The sequence below is a fragment of the Pseudopipra pipra genome, chromosome Z (assembly GCF_036250125.1).
Source record: "Pseudopipra pipra isolate bDixPip1 chromosome Z, bDixPip1.hap1, whole genome shotgun sequence".
In the NCBI taxonomy this organism is placed as follows: Eukaryota; Metazoa; Chordata; class Aves; order Passeriformes; family Pipridae; genus Pseudopipra; species Pseudopipra pipra.
The window spans coordinates 54,314,981-54,330,538 of record NC_087581.1 but is presented as its reverse complement, the minus strand read 5'-3'; the positions used below and the strand labels follow the sequence as shown (position 1 = coordinate 54,330,538).

Sequence of the window (15,558 nt, the reverse complement as noted above, 5' to 3'; positions counted from 1 at the left end):
ATCTTTGTTGTGTGTGTGTTGCTTTATCCAGGACGGTAGGGTAAGTTGCATCCCTAGCAGGACCCTTGCATCTCCCACTGCATCCAGGACCCAGACCTCCAGAGAACTGCAACCAGGTCCCAGACCTTCAAGTCTTCATGCTGGTACTCAGACAAACTATACATATCTTAGCATCCTAGTTCTTTAATTTTAATGGTTCTTCCCATTCCTTATCCTTTCCGCTGCCTTTGATGGTATCTTGGGACAGAAGCTCATGTACCTCTGCTGAAACATTCAATCAATGTACACATAGATAATGGCAAAACAGCTAATCATAGAATCACAGAATCATAGAATATCTCAAATTGGTTGGGATCCCTAAGGATCATCAAGTCCATCTCCCTGCTCCTCACAGGACTATCTAAAACTCACATGACTGAGAGCATTGTCTGTAGGCTACTTAAAATCTGACAGACTTGATGACCGCTTCCCTGGGGATCCTGTACCAGTGACTGACATGCTTTCAGTGAAGAACCTTTTCCTAATGACTAATCTGAATTTCTCTTGATGCAGCTGCATTTGCTTTCTTCGTGTCCTATCACTTGTGTCCAGAGAGAGGAGACAAGCACCTCCCCCTCTGCTGCTGCCCTTCCACAGATTTATCCGTCAGCCTTCTCTTCTCCAAGCTGAAAACGTGACCTCAGTTGCTCGTCATAAGTCTTGCACTCAAGTCCTCTCACCAGCGTGGTCACCCTCCTCCAATCAAACTCTAGAGTTTGAGGTTCTTGTATTGAGGCACCTGAAAACTGCACACAGGACTCAAGGTACAGCCACCCCAGGGCAGTGTAGAGTGGGACGATCACCTCCCTCAGTGAACCTGTGATTTTGTTTTTGATGTAGTCCAGGACATGGTTGGCCCTTTTGGTTGCCAGGGCATACTGCTTACTCATATTCAATCTGCCACCAACTCAAACCCCCAGATCTCCTTCTGTGGGGCTGCTCCCCTGCCTCTCATCCCTCATTTTGCATAAATGCCTGGAATTTCTCCATGTTAGATGCAGAATCCAACTCTTACTCTTGTTAAATTTCATATGGCTGGTGATTGCCCAGATCTATCTACATATCTCTGTACGGCCTCTCTACCCTCAATGGATTCTACAGTTCCTCCTAGTTTAGCATGCTAGGCAAAATTACTGAATGAATTTACATTTGATTCCTGTGTCCAGAAAATTTATAAAAGTATTAAAAAGCACTGGCCCTAAAGGTAAGCACGTGTCCTAGTTAGGACAGCTGAGATCAGTTCATCATGGTATGGGTGTAACCCAAAACTGGGTATTCTATAGCCTTCCATGCCATTTCCCAGAAACTGTTGTCAATAGACTATTCGCACCCTCTGCCCATAGAGCCTGACTCCTCAGGCTATAAACTAGGTGTTAAGAGGCCTGTGAGATAGGAGGATGCTCTTGTCCTCACACTCTTTGTGGAACTCCTCGCCCTGAGGGAAGCACTGAGCATTCCTGCCTGAACTGGAGCATGTATAATCTTGGAGTCTTGGAACATTTTTTGAACCACTTGTGGGATCCAGAGGAGGACTGCAGCTCATCGCTCTCAACCAGACTTAGACCACCACTGGACTGCAATCACCACTTTTGGCCAGACTGCAGCAGCTCTCCCACCAGCAGGTTCTTCCCCTCTCCCTTTATTTTGGACTCAAGCGGGGCCCAAGGAACACCACTTTGTTCATACCCCAGGGTACTGGGTTATACATTTGGGTTTTGTGGGTTGAGACCAATTGTTTGTTTGTATGATTGTACTTACTGTATTATTGTAATAAATTGTTATTCTGATTTATAATCTCTCCTTTGAGTTGAGTTCATTTCCCCTGCTGGTTAACTCTTAAACACGGGAACCCCACTGTTAGCTGGATACCAGTCTGATGTAATCCCATTTACTATAACCCTTTGAGCCCAACCCATCAGCCAATTGATCTCCCAAAGTATTATGGATTTGTCTAGGTATGTGCTGGCCAATTTATCCATAAGGATACTGTAATAGACAATATCAAAAGTTTTGCTAAACTCAACAGGCCTCCCCCCCCCATTTTTTTCCCTTCTGGATGAAAGAAGAGATGCATTAAAGAACGCAGATCTTCTTGTTTTCTTCTCTAGTTTGCATTGTTGAGAAGATCAATTTGTGCATGCCAGCATCCATTTACTGCTAGAAACAATAGCCAAAAAGGATTTGTGTGTCATGCCATAGTAAATTTAAATTAATGATATTTTTTCATAGGATTTTTGAAGTTACAAATAATGCTTTCAAGGGTACTTTATAGCTTTGATTTTAATGAGAATGGGATTTTATGGTTTCAAGTATGTATTTTAAGCCTCAGCTTGTGTGTCCAGGGTTGGAGCATTCTAGTATTTTTCCAGTAGTGGAAGTAAATCTGGAGTCCCCTCACCAGATGCAGCCACAACTAAGTAGTAAATGCAATCATCTGAGCAGTGTGCCCATTCGTCAGCATAGAGCTGTGAGCAGTCAGATGTAGCCGGCAGAGTGTGATATTGGATCTTAATAAAGAAAGCAGTTCTATTAGTGACACTTCATTCAACCCTTCCTTTTCACTAGGATAAAGACAAGAATATGATTCTAAGTAGAATTATCTATTTCTAAGTTGCATTACTACTAGAGGAAATATATATAGTCATATCTTCACAGGAACTTCACAAATGCTCCCAGCTACAAATTTTCAGAAGGGGTCCGAAGAACAGAGCATATGGATCTGTAGAAATTCTGCTAAATATTTTCCTTTCTAACAAAAACAGATAATTTTACAGAATTTTAGTGAATGTTTAGGAATTTAAAGCTGGTTTTGGACTTCTAATAAGGCATTCTGATGAATAATATATAGCAGGATAGGTTCAGTGACCAAGACCAATTTGGATAAATTCCTTTAAATCATATATATTGCCCTAATTTCTTGTGATTCAGATTGATTGACCAGAAAATTTTTTTAAACTGGCTTCTCCATGTGATTTCTGATGTTTTTTCTCTGAACCCAGTGCTTGTGTCTACCAGGAGAATCTAAAGAACCTGAGTATAATGAAAATTACATCCTGCTGTACTTCTAGCTTAATTTCCAGTTTTTCAGAAAAACTTGAAATACACTATTTCAGAAACATCAGAAAAGTTACAAATGGCTTATAAGTAGTATTTTCAGAATGTCATGTATTTTTTTTACTTATTTGTTAGACTTCCTTTTCATGAGGGCCTCAGAAATCTCTACACAAATAAAATTTTGTCTATGAGTAGATTTAAGCTGTAACTATTTTCTCTGTGAAGACCAGTGCAGCATGAGAACAACATTACTTGTGTTTCTGTTACATGGCATTCCTTAATCAATGTTCAAAAGCTGAACTTGTTGACTTGGGAGTTAATATTTGAAAAGAATGCGAGCCAGATTTTGAAAGTTTCTGGCATGAAATCAATCTGATCTGTCGTCTGACTGTGCTTTTCCACCCTCGGCAGGGTCCCCCCAGTGCCAGTGTTACCACCCTGCTCTGCTAGCACTGCTGCAGGCTGGTGCCCCTAAGGGAGGTTTTGACCCCCATCCCACCTCAGGCCCTTCCTTGGGCAGCCTCCCGCTTCTCCCAGACTTGATCAGCAAAATCATCCACTTGACTGTGAAAAGATGTGGGATAATGAGGGTGGTAGGCACAGACTTACCAGTTCATGCTGTTCAGACTCTTCTGACTCATTTGAATGCAGCAGTTTAGTGGAAGATCAACATTACATATTACGTTAGAATGAAAAAGGCATTTTAGCTAGTATGGCTACAGTGCCATGACTTCAGCTTGTTTACGTATCTGCTTCCAGAACTGCCTAATTTTATCATGTCCTTCAACAGGGCAGAATATACATTTTGTGTTCCTCTAAACAAAATGGCATTTTAAAATCCCATTCTTAAAAAAGTCACCTTTAGCAATAAAGTCAGAAAACAATTTCTTACCCTAAGTCTTGCAGTAAGTTTAAAAACCAAGGAAAATTCACCATGGAAAAATCAACATTCAGTGCATTTTGTTATTGTGGAAAGTGTTTACAGCTGATGTGCAAAAGTATGAGGAAAGAAATTATAGTGGTTCGTTCTTTGTGCATAGGTTATGGCACTGTAAATTAAAAGCTGACTACAAGCAAAATTGATGCTAGTAGATTTACTGAGGCACTAATGTTTGTACCAAACATAGTTATGGCAACGGTCTTTGGTGTCATCATTATTTTTCCTTGGTAGACTTATTTGTTTGGCAGATGGCTATCAAATGGTTTATCACTTTAGAAGTATGTGGAAGAGTATATGGACCAATACTTCCATTTCTCCTTCATTATGGGTTTTCAGCTGTGGTAAAGAGATAACTGTGTATTTCCATCCTCAACTTTTGCATACCGTGAATGCTTCAGCTCTTAGGATATATAGTAAGTGTTTCTGATAAGAAGATAGAGATTTGAACAAAGGAAGAAAAATGAGATGTATTTTCCAACAATGGAAAATTTTGCGGTGTTCAACAGACCCAGTCAGGAAAGAGGCAAGTTCACTAAACTTGTCTGCGCTGAGGCCATTCTAATAATGTTTATATACTAATAGCATTCTGCATTATTCTGATTTTATTACTATTAAATAGAGCTAAATTAGGTTAAGAGGTTTTTTTTTTTTATTTGTTTGGTAGTTTGTTTTGGTTTTTTTTTGTCTTTTAAGCCTGATGTGCTGTAAAGAGAACCCTGTGTAAATGAAAATTGCACAGTTTGTTCTTAATCTCTGATTACTATTTGAACTCCAAGGGTAAATAGAAATATAGCACGTATCTCCTTGCTATGTTATATCCAGTGGCATATCTGTCTTCAAAGGTTTGCAGCCTCTTTCTATCTCCTGATCCTGGCTGCCCTTTCCCACATCATGTCACAATTTGATTGCCACTTCTATGTTAATACAATTGTTTGTGGACCGTGCTGTGGATGGGATCACTGGACTAAGCTGACTTAAGAAACTGATTATTTGCTTTGATTAGTGACCCAGTCTGCAGGGCAGACCCATAGACATTTTTAGTGGCACACTGTTGAGGGCAGTAAGTAATGGAACTCAAAGAAAACAGTTAACTCCTATAGCCACAAATCTAAACCACAAACCAGACTGGATCTGGCTTGTTTACACTAAGCAGTTGTACTGTGAGAAAAGTATTTAGTTAAATCTGATCACTGACTGAGTCAGGACACCCTGAGAAACAAATAAAATGGGATGTGCAATTCACATCTATCATAACAAATATTCACCCAGAGACCACATTCAGACTGCATATATGATCTTAATTCTTTTACTTAGGTGTCTTTTTAAATATTAGTTTTGCATCCTTGATTTTCATAATTTTTTTTGTCTTTTTTTTTCAGGAAAGATTAATTAATCAACCATCAATATATGTCCCTTTCCTTTTCATATATCCAGTAAAATATTTTCCAATGTGGCTAATAGATGTAAGTGAGGTATTATTAACTTTAAATTCTGATGAAGGCTCATACAGTTTCATCAGTTCTATGGTCCTGATTTGACTGCAACTGCAAAACACCTTGTTAGAATTCTTTAACTGCTTCTTTTTGCAAATGCTTGCAGAACCATTAACTTGAATTCCATGCTCACCATTCTTCCCAAGACATTCTTTTTTCTGTTATTAAAGTACAGAAGTCTACCAAATGAATTTTTAGAACCTATTATTTTTCTGAAACTTGAAACATAGTCCAACTATGGATATTCAGAGATGATTTCAATGTTTTCTTACATTTCTTTGTTTGAATTAGAAGTCTTTGCCCAGTATCTAAAAGCACAGGATCTAGATGTTTTGTAATGACTAATATGAGAATGCAAAAAAGGAAATAATTGTTCAGAAAACATTTGCTAGGGACTCTTATAATTGTATATGTGAGCTTAATTTCTTTGGGAGTATTTCAAACAGCATGTTAGTGTTCTAACAGAAATAGGAATGCATTTCAATTAAAACAAAACAAAACAAGAAAAACAAGCCCCAGCTGAAAAGCCCAAACTTGAAAATTAAAAGATAAGGTATCCAGCATCACTGGATTAACATCCAGATAAACTTCCTTCAGACATCTGAATGAAAGCTCCAAAGAAAAAAAAAATGCATTCATAGCCATGTGGGTAAGAGGATCCAGAAACCAGATGTTCAAACAGGAACATCTGAGAATGCAGAGTATTCTGTAGATGCTTACCCTTTTTTTCAACTGAGTAACACTGAAAGAATTTCAGATGAGTAATATGGGGAAATTATTATGGAATAACCTAGTTAAATGCAGATCAAGAATTATATTTTATACTGTTTTATCTGTAACATATTGTATTATTTGTAATATATTCTTTCATATCCTTTACTTCCAAGCCTCATCTGTCTTGCTAACTACATTTTTGCTTTCTTTCACCATTAACTTAGATAAAAAGTCAATCAGGGTAAAACTGATAAACTTAGGATGTAATATCTGGATAAAGGCAGAGTCTTAATAGAACTCCAAGGAAATGCAAACACAAACCACTCTATATATCAGCATCCTGCCAATTTTGCTAAGATCTTTTAAATCAGTGTCAGGCTGTTCTGTTAAAGCCATGCAATTTAAATAAGTCTAAGGTATAAGCTGACTTCCCTGAAAAAAAAAAAAAATCCCTGTATCCTCCTCCACATGTGGAAGTGGAGACCCATATACAGCATAAGAGCGTGTCCATGTGGACATTGTGCAACATCCTTGCTCAGTAAGGCACTTAAGCATTTAAATATTAGCGTTAGTCATAAGTAAGTACATTGCAGGAGAGTTTTTGTTATTTTCAGCAATAATAATAATGAAGGTGAACAACATATTTGATTCTTTTGATCCTAACCTGTCAACCCTAAATAGTAAGCTAAACATTCATGAAAGATTAATCACTTGGGAAATTAGTATCTTCTTATATTTCAGTGAATGAAACTTCACCAGCGCCATCTGTTCAGTGACAGACAGGATGATGTTGTGGTACACTTCATCCTGAACCACTCAACCTTCAGACTCTCTCCTGTATAGGTAGCACCTGCAGCAGCCGTCTGAAGTAGCCACGATGCCTAAGCAAGAAAAGTCAACAGAAGGAAATGGTAATTACAAATATAATTATGCAACTGAAGCACATATTCATTTTCTGCATGTAGTTCAACAGTGTGCAAGTTGTGTTTTCTTCTCATTCTTTTTAGTATAAAATCTTGCTAGTCCTAATTCATTCTTTTGCTCAGAAATATGTTTTATTGTGGAAATTGGCTGGTTATAGCATGGGAGGGTGGCTTTCCACTGGTTAGTAAATCAAAAGAGTGTAACTGCAGCCCTGTTACTTGTCTTACACTTATATGTAATTTATAGGAAAGACTAAAAAAACAGATGTATTTTGTGGCTTCTGTAAGCTGCACAAAAGCAATGCTTACTTTTCTTATTGCTTTCAGTATTTGCTATGAAATGTCAAACATCCTTCACAGTAAGATTAATAATATTTCTATACTGATACTACCCTGTTCTGGATCTAAAAAATATTTTTGTAGGATAATAATGCCCAACACTTTATTCTGGCAATGTACAAGGCAACTCTTTAATATGAGAAGTGCTTTCTGTTCCCATGGGCAATACTACTCTTTCTAAAATACAGATTTTTTTCATATGGAACAAATGTAACCTTTATTGTCTTCAGCCTGGAAGAAAATTGACAGGGACCTTATTCTAGACTGGTTTCTGAATGAATTCATTAGATCTTGATAAGTACCAGGGCTGCTTCTACTAAACAGGCTTTCTATATTTTTAATCCATAGTTGTAACACACAGTAGTAATAAAATATTTTCTACTTCCATAGAAAACATCAGAAGGGACTGCTTAGCATTTTTGGCAGCATATAACAGGTAGTTCCCTTTAAAAGTCCATCCTATTTTTTTCCCTTATGTCTGAGCTCCTCTGTTATTTTTCTTCCCCTCAGTTTTTTTACTACAAGACCATTTACTGATGAATTTAATTTTCAAGCAGTTCATGCTAATGGAATTCTTTTCAGCATGAGACAAGCACAAAATTTAATGCAGCATAAGAAATTACTTAATGGCTTCAACAGAATTTCTGAGAAATTCTCAGAAATTTCTCAGAAACCATATGAGCTTGATGACAGAGCATGTACATTTTTATAAGCATTTAAAATAAGAAAATTCTAAGAATATCAAGGTTCTAAGTTTACCATAAACATCTGCCTTCTACTTGCAAATATCTGACTGAATTGACTTATCTTCTGATTCAGTGACTTTATTGTTCTTTCAAATTCCAGAGGATAGCATTCCTATGGTGAGCCAATACTGCACATTTTGTAACTGGAGAAGGTGGACATCTTTGTGTTGCAGAATCATGATCACTCTTTGACACTTTTTCCTTTTTTTGGATGAAAATTTATGCTACATATATAATTTATAATAAAGTCTAATTATCTTAATTACAGCTATGGGTAATATTTGGAGATAAGATCATGTAAGTTAACTCAAGACTGTGTTCTGATTTTAGAACACCTGCAAAGCTGGAGCTCCCTTACAAGTAAATATAAGACACTTTCAGAATGTAGTTCTCAATCCACTTCTGACTTAAAAAGTTCCAAGGGCTGGAGTTATCTAGCACAGGGCCGAGGAGCTAATCTAGTTGTGATTTCTTTGCAACAGGTTTTGCTTCATCATTGCTGACAGTCCTGAGGAATATTCTTGCAACATATGCAAAAAATGCATTCTAGAGCCATACATTTTTGGTTTTTTTTGATATCTTTAGTGAAGCCATTCTTGGTTTGGCCCTTCTTTTTGTTTCATAGTATGTCTTCTGAAAAATCTATGATAGTGGGAAATGTATGGTTCATTATGCGGAATTCATGACTGCGAATTCATCGTTCCTGGCATCTCATGCAGGAAAAGACAAACAAAAGTAAAAATATTCAGAGTGTATATTTAAAAGGGAACAGTTGGAAAGTGCCTATTACTCTCTAAATATTATAAAGAGAACATGTGATGAGCTGGTCAGCTCTACTTATGCACCTTAAGAGCTTTCTTCTCATGAGATTGTCAAAAATACAACTGACTTCAAATCCATTAAGAACATTACGTATGTAACTTGAACATAAACTCTTTCCTTCATATTATCATGTATTGTTCTCATTTTAACAGTACTATGAATGAATGACAATAAACTAAGTAAATCCCATTTTAGAACCTGAAAAAGTCCGATTGGTATGATTTACTGCAGTCTCAGACTTCTCAGAGTGCATTGAACACTTAATATTCTGATCTTAATTCTTGCAGTAAATACTGCAATTAAAATGAAAAATTGCCCACCATCACACAATGCAATGTGAAGACACAATGTATGTGTGATGTCTCCTTGTTGTTTTATTAGAGTAGCCAATGGCTCCTGCAAGCTCATTAGTTCTCTAGTCTTGATTAAGGCAAAGGACTACATGGTTAGATCTTTGTGGGCAGAGGTAGGGAAAATGTAGATGTGCATACAGAGATGGTGTAAGATATAGAGGTCTGGAAATTTTTATGCATGTTTTCCTGAAGGTGGTGAAATATGAGGGGCTTCTCACTGAATTATCTTCCTCCTCTACCTTCTGTAGGTTTTATAACAATAAAATCAGATTTGGCTCAAAATTCTTGCTCTGAAATTGTGCAATAAACCTATCCATCCCTGAAGAGAAAGTTTGTCTAGGAGAAGTCCTGACCCACAAACTGAGAGGCAGTTTTCAAACCTTGGCATGTTTAAGTACAGCCCAGAAGGAAACTGGAAAGAGGACAGTGTAATCAGATGATGTATCCAATGCCAGCCATGGTGTCAACATGACCTATGTGAGCTCAGTCTCTGTCATTTTAGTAGAACATCAGTAATCAGTAATTTTTCCTTACTAATGGAGAGCAAATGAGCTATTTATGGATGTGAATGGATTCCATTTTGTCCCTTGTAGTCCTCATCTGTAATTTTCAAATTTTGACTGGGCTACAATTAGCTGGACGAACTCTCTTCACTGGCAGTCTGCAGAGAGGAAAAGCTTATTGCCCCTGAGCCAACTTCTGGAAATTCTTTATGTGTATAAGTCTGCAAGACACAGCATATATATTAAGACTAGAAAGTCTTCCAAGACCCTGGTGTCTCTATGACATTGTAGTATAAATAGTCTGCCTACTTTACTATTTATGATCTTGCCAATTCAGATGGGAAGGATAAGCACGATATTAGCTTCTATATGTGTAACTGAATAGGAATTGTTATTTTACTTTATAAATTCACAGCTATTGCTGGACAGAACAAATTTTTTGTGTTTTGTGATTTTTATTTTTTGTCCATTGGCAGAAAAAATTGCAACACTAAGTGGGAAAAAGAGAGCAAAAATCAAGCATGGTCTCAAATACAGAGTGTAATGATTGTTCTATACAGGTAACTTTTATTTGAAATTTCAGTGTTTCAAATTCCCTTCTTTTGGGCCTGAGGTGGGCTAAGATGTTTTTCCCAATGTCTGGAAACAGACTAAGAGGATGAGATCTCTAGTGTTAGGGTTTCAAATCTTGGATGTTGAAGTCTACACTAATTCACTCTTGCAACAGAATTTCTGTGAGATCTTGGTATATTGTTTCTGATGTGTTTCACAGCTGTTGCTTGTAGGGATATTTACTGGACCTGAAGCATTCTGAGATACTCTCATATTTACATGATCAGAAAGAAAAACACAGAAATGTACGTAAATACATAGAATTGAATATTGTGCAGCTCTTCCCTCTTTTTGACTAGTACTTCACAAGCATTTATTCTCTAATATAACCTTGTGTTGCTGACATTTCTACATGTTGGGCAGTCAGTTTGTTATCTATCTAGGCTGATGTCTTTCCAGCACTGGAAAATGCCCAGCACGGTCCAGTTCAGAGGAATACACAGTAATTGCTTGCACAGATCTATTGGTATACCACCTATTTCTTTGGCTTGACAATTAATAAAATAGAAATTTATCTTATAACATATACAGTCTGACAGCATTTTTTGATATACAGATTACTTTGCGTAGTGCTGAATTTTTTGTAGCACCAAAATGCAGAATTGATTAACAGCAGTCAGTTTCACATGGCAGTAATGGGAGCAGGGTATTACAACGAGTCACATTGCATGAGATAGTTCCAAGAATCATTATGCCTCTCACAGTGAAAATCAAGAAAATTATGTCAGTATGGAATAAATTTTTAAAAGATCCAAACCATGAAATCTGAGTAGTAGCCTCGATAGAAGGTGTACAAAAAACTTGGGAAACAAGATAAGGACAAAACAGCCCCCATAATCTGCTAAATAGGCACCTCACAGAGCAAAGACTGTGGTGTTACTAATTTTTTTCTGTCCTTAGTTCTGTCAACAGCCAACATGCTAATGTTTAGAGCTCTCTCCTGAGCTGTCTGCTGTTCTGTCTTGTATCTGTGACATGCAGGTTAGACTGAGCCCGTATTCAGGATGCCCTCTTTTAGCCTTGTTGGCTCATTTGTGGCTATAGTCTAAATAAGACTTCAGGTAAAATGATAGTTTACTCAGATTACACTGTCACTGCCCTTAATCTAGAAAGATGAGAACGTTTCCCTTAAACTACTGTGGAAAAAAAATAAGAAAGTGATTGTATTTCCTAGAGCAAAAGGAGTTATGGACTATATCTTCAAATATACTTAATGATATATACACATATACTGTCATTAGGACAAGATGATGTATCCTGGAAGATATAGCAGTTGAGCTTTTGCTCTGGGTCACATAAACTCAAATTAGGTGAGTCAAAGGCTAATAAGCTGATATTACCCCTATGAATATTAATACTGTGAAGATAAGAGGTCTTATCAATCCTTTTCTAGAAAAATGAGTAATTCTAGACAGTGCTTTTGTGAGACTTAGTTGATTTTATTGGAGGATTCACCAAACTTTTGATAAGCAGGATCACATGAAGATCTGTTTAAAGAATCCCAAGACCAGTATATGAACTTCCCCTATAGTGAGGATTTTGTTCCTGCATCAAGTACTACATTTTAACTTTAACAGGCCACAGCATCAAAAATGCTCCTTGGCTTCCTATAGTATTCTATTACAGTGTCTGAGGAATGCACTCTACTGTTTCTCTATGTTGCAGTTTATAGCAGAGCATTTAAATTAAGTGCTACACTGCACTTATATATAGTGTCACCATGAAGTGTAATTTGTGTATTGTTGAAATACTTCTCCAGTAATTCAGTAAGACAGGGTTTTCCACAAGCACCTAAATTGCTGAGTTATGGGCTGCCTGGCCTGTCCCTTTCCTCTTTGAAAAGTATTACCGAGTTTATCACCTGTAGTAGCTTTCAAATAATAATAATAATAAGCACAGTAATGTTTTTATCTCTTATTGCTCAAATACACAACCAAATAACAACACAGGTCTTTTATGGGGCGTGCAAAACAGAGAAAGACAGTTATTAATACCTCTTGTCTGAAATAAAAGTCTCCAGGGGTAGCTGCAGTGTGTCTGCTGCGTGGGGTGGTAATGTAGCTTTCATGCAGTCATGCCTATACACTGTTAAGGACAGATCTTGGGGTGGCAAAGCTCTTCTATACCCTCTACTCAGAGATTTTTTTCCCTCCTGAACAGCTATAAGAACTGTCACAAGTGAATAACTTTTAGTTCTATCGTGAGCTTCAGCTTTTATGTTGGTGACACAGCTCATGGAATAAAGTAGGGAGCTAGAATACTGGAGGATTGGAGAGTCCTCCAGTATTCTAGGAATAAAAAGGAACTGGCTTCCAGTTCCTTTTAAAAATAAGTTCTAGTAAAATGCTTTCTGCATCTGCATCATACCCAAAGACCTGGAAGAGATCTCTTATTCTGTAGATACACCAGAGGAAGAAGGGCACACCTCTATGTGTTCATATCAACATATTTTATCTTTCTATGAAGTTCAGTTTGGAGATACAATTTTAAATTTTTGCAGAAAAAACATTTTAAGCTGCATCTGTACTTGCTGGGTGTGCTTATAGCACCCACTTTTCTTCTAGCTGCATGATTCCATGTAATTACTGGCCGTGTTTTCTAGGTTTGTTTTGTGGCTATATCTATTTCTGTTTGATTTCATGTGTTTTCTTTATTTCTTTAAAAATTTGTCTTTATCTCTCATGTACCTGATCATTTAGATGCAAAAAAACCAAAACCACACTTAAGTTAATATTCAAATACGCTCCTCTGTAGTAGTGTTCTCAATACTTTCTTCAAGCAGTCTGAAATCTGTAAATTAGCTTAGGACTTCATTTTATCTCAAATTCAGTGTAGCAAATGTATTTTCCTTATGCTATTAGACTTAGACAGACTCCAGCAGCAATCTTCTACCCTGTTTAAGTCTCTATGTTGCATTGTCCCTTCTCACTTTCACTGTTACCTGAATATGATGTTAACATGATGTCAACTCAAGCTTAATACACTTCACTGCTAATGCACATTTCAGTATATATGATAAACCTCCTCGTGTTTGCTAGTTGTATAAGCTCATCAGACTCTGCATTGAGGCCAATATTTTACCATTAAAGTGCTTTTCTGGGAAATTCTGCTCGGCTGTAGGAGATCAGCAAAAACATTAGTTTCAATAAAAAATAGTGTCTTACTGTTGCATGTGAAGTATCTGTTTAGAGATGTCTGTCTTCATCTTTGCAAGCTTTCAATAGCAACACAATGATCTTTATCAAAAGATGATCCTGTTACTGTCAGCAGCAGAAGGCATGTGTCCAGGAAGAACAAAGGAGCACTTATTGACGCATTACACTGATAATGCTGAATAATAATATTTTTGCACAATGTTAAAAATTATGGTGCAGATGCTGGGGAAGTGATAGAAAGTGTTAATCACAATTGAATGTTTTGTGGAGGAAATACATACACTCCAGCTGTAAAATGCCAGTCAAATTCTGGATAATAACTCTTTGCCTGTTACTGCACAAAGAAGACCCTAGATTCCTTCTTGTTTGCAGCCTTACGTATTTTACTGCTTTTCTTTGATATTAAGTAAAGCTAAGATGTTGTGCTTCATGGTTATCTATAGTAGTCCCTAAATAAATTGAACTGCGTATAAATTTTCAATGAATCACTAGTGGCTTAGTAAAATGTATGAAAGGAACTGGGGAACTAGGGAATGACTGAAAAAAGAATATAAAGAACAATTATAGATGAATGAAAAAGGAAGATATCTGTAGTTTCTTCTTGCCTGAAAACTGTGATTGTAGGGATCATTACACGTCACCTGTTCTCTCTGTACAGAGGGGAAATTAGACAACAGACACATTGAACATGCATAGTGTGTAGGAGTGGAATGACTGCTACCTATTTCTACTATTTCATGGTAATATCTCTTAATCTTCTCATTAATTTCCTACTATCATCTATTTCTATAAATTCCACTGATGTGTCTAAGCTGCTGTCCCACATGTAGAAACTCAAAAGAATCCATTAGCACCTGACTTCTCATGTGTTGCTTCTGAAGAAACATTGCTAAGGAATATTAGTAGCAGTTTCAGAAGTGACCTGTTGAGTAACATGTTCATACCAATGTTTTCAGAGAGCATATCAATTAGATATTATGACGGATATGATACATATGAGAGGAGTATTTTAATTTATTCTCTATATAAGCATGATCTCAGTTTGGGTAATTTTCTGCTTATTGATGGGCAACAGAGACATCATCTCTTATTAAATTTATTGAGACTGAGAAAATTAAACAAGAGACCCACTCCAAACCACAGATGTTTCTAAGGAGAAACACTATTCTTCTGAAATAGACTATCTGTCTAAAGCCTTCAACATTTTTATTGTCTCATGAGTGGTAGAGTGGGACTGTGGTACAGCATACAAGTGAGCTAGGTCAAGTTTTGTCACTGTGCTTAGAGATTTGGTTGCTGGAACTTAGTGTAAATCTCCTTCTTCTGGAACTTCCCTCTTCAGCTATGTTGCAGCTATGAATCTTCAAGCCCTCCAATCAGAAAATTATTCTTTTACTCTTCTTTAATCTCAACCAGTCCTTTTTCTTTCATGTTTAAGAAAATCTTTGAGAATTCTCTGAGAAGTATTTTCATCCTCCTTGTTCTTCTTCAAACCGTAGAATATTTTTAGAATTCTCCTGTCCTACTTATTTTTTCCATGAGAGAGAGTTCATGGCATCACTTTGAGGCTTATGTATTTGAGCGCTGAAGGAAAGTGGAACTATTTTTTCTGTTTTCATCTTATTTCTTGAAAACTATTTGCCGTGTTCCAAAACCCTGTGTTCATGAAACGGTATAAAGGAGTACAAAGCAGTAATTGCCAAGAATTTCTTGAAAACTCTGCATTCCTAATGACCAATCCACACTTCCTGTGCACTGGCCTTTGTTTTCACTCCACAGATGGCAGTGGTGACAATGAAGAAGGCAGTGCAGCTGAGAATGAAGAAAATGTCAAAGGAACAGGTCAGTAATGTGGATTATTTTGA

General features: G+C 37.0%; 1 protein-coding gene across 1 annotated transcript in view; it reads left to right on the top strand.

The window, feature by feature from the left end:
* The first annotated feature begins 7,023 nt into the window (after nucleotides 1–7,023).
* Nucleotides 7,024–15,558, top strand: part of TMC1 (transmembrane channel like 1) — a 58,113-nt gene continuing 49,578 nt past the window's right edge. The window contains exons 1-2 of the mRNA XM_064643205.1: nucleotides 7,024–7,151; nucleotides 15,473–15,535. Of these exons, the coding sequence (XP_064499275.1) occupies nucleotides 7,118–7,151; nucleotides 15,473–15,535 (97 nt within the window). The 5' untranslated portion in view covers nucleotides 7,024–7,117. The remainder of the gene's footprint in view (nucleotides 7,152–15,472; nucleotides 15,536–15,558) is intronic.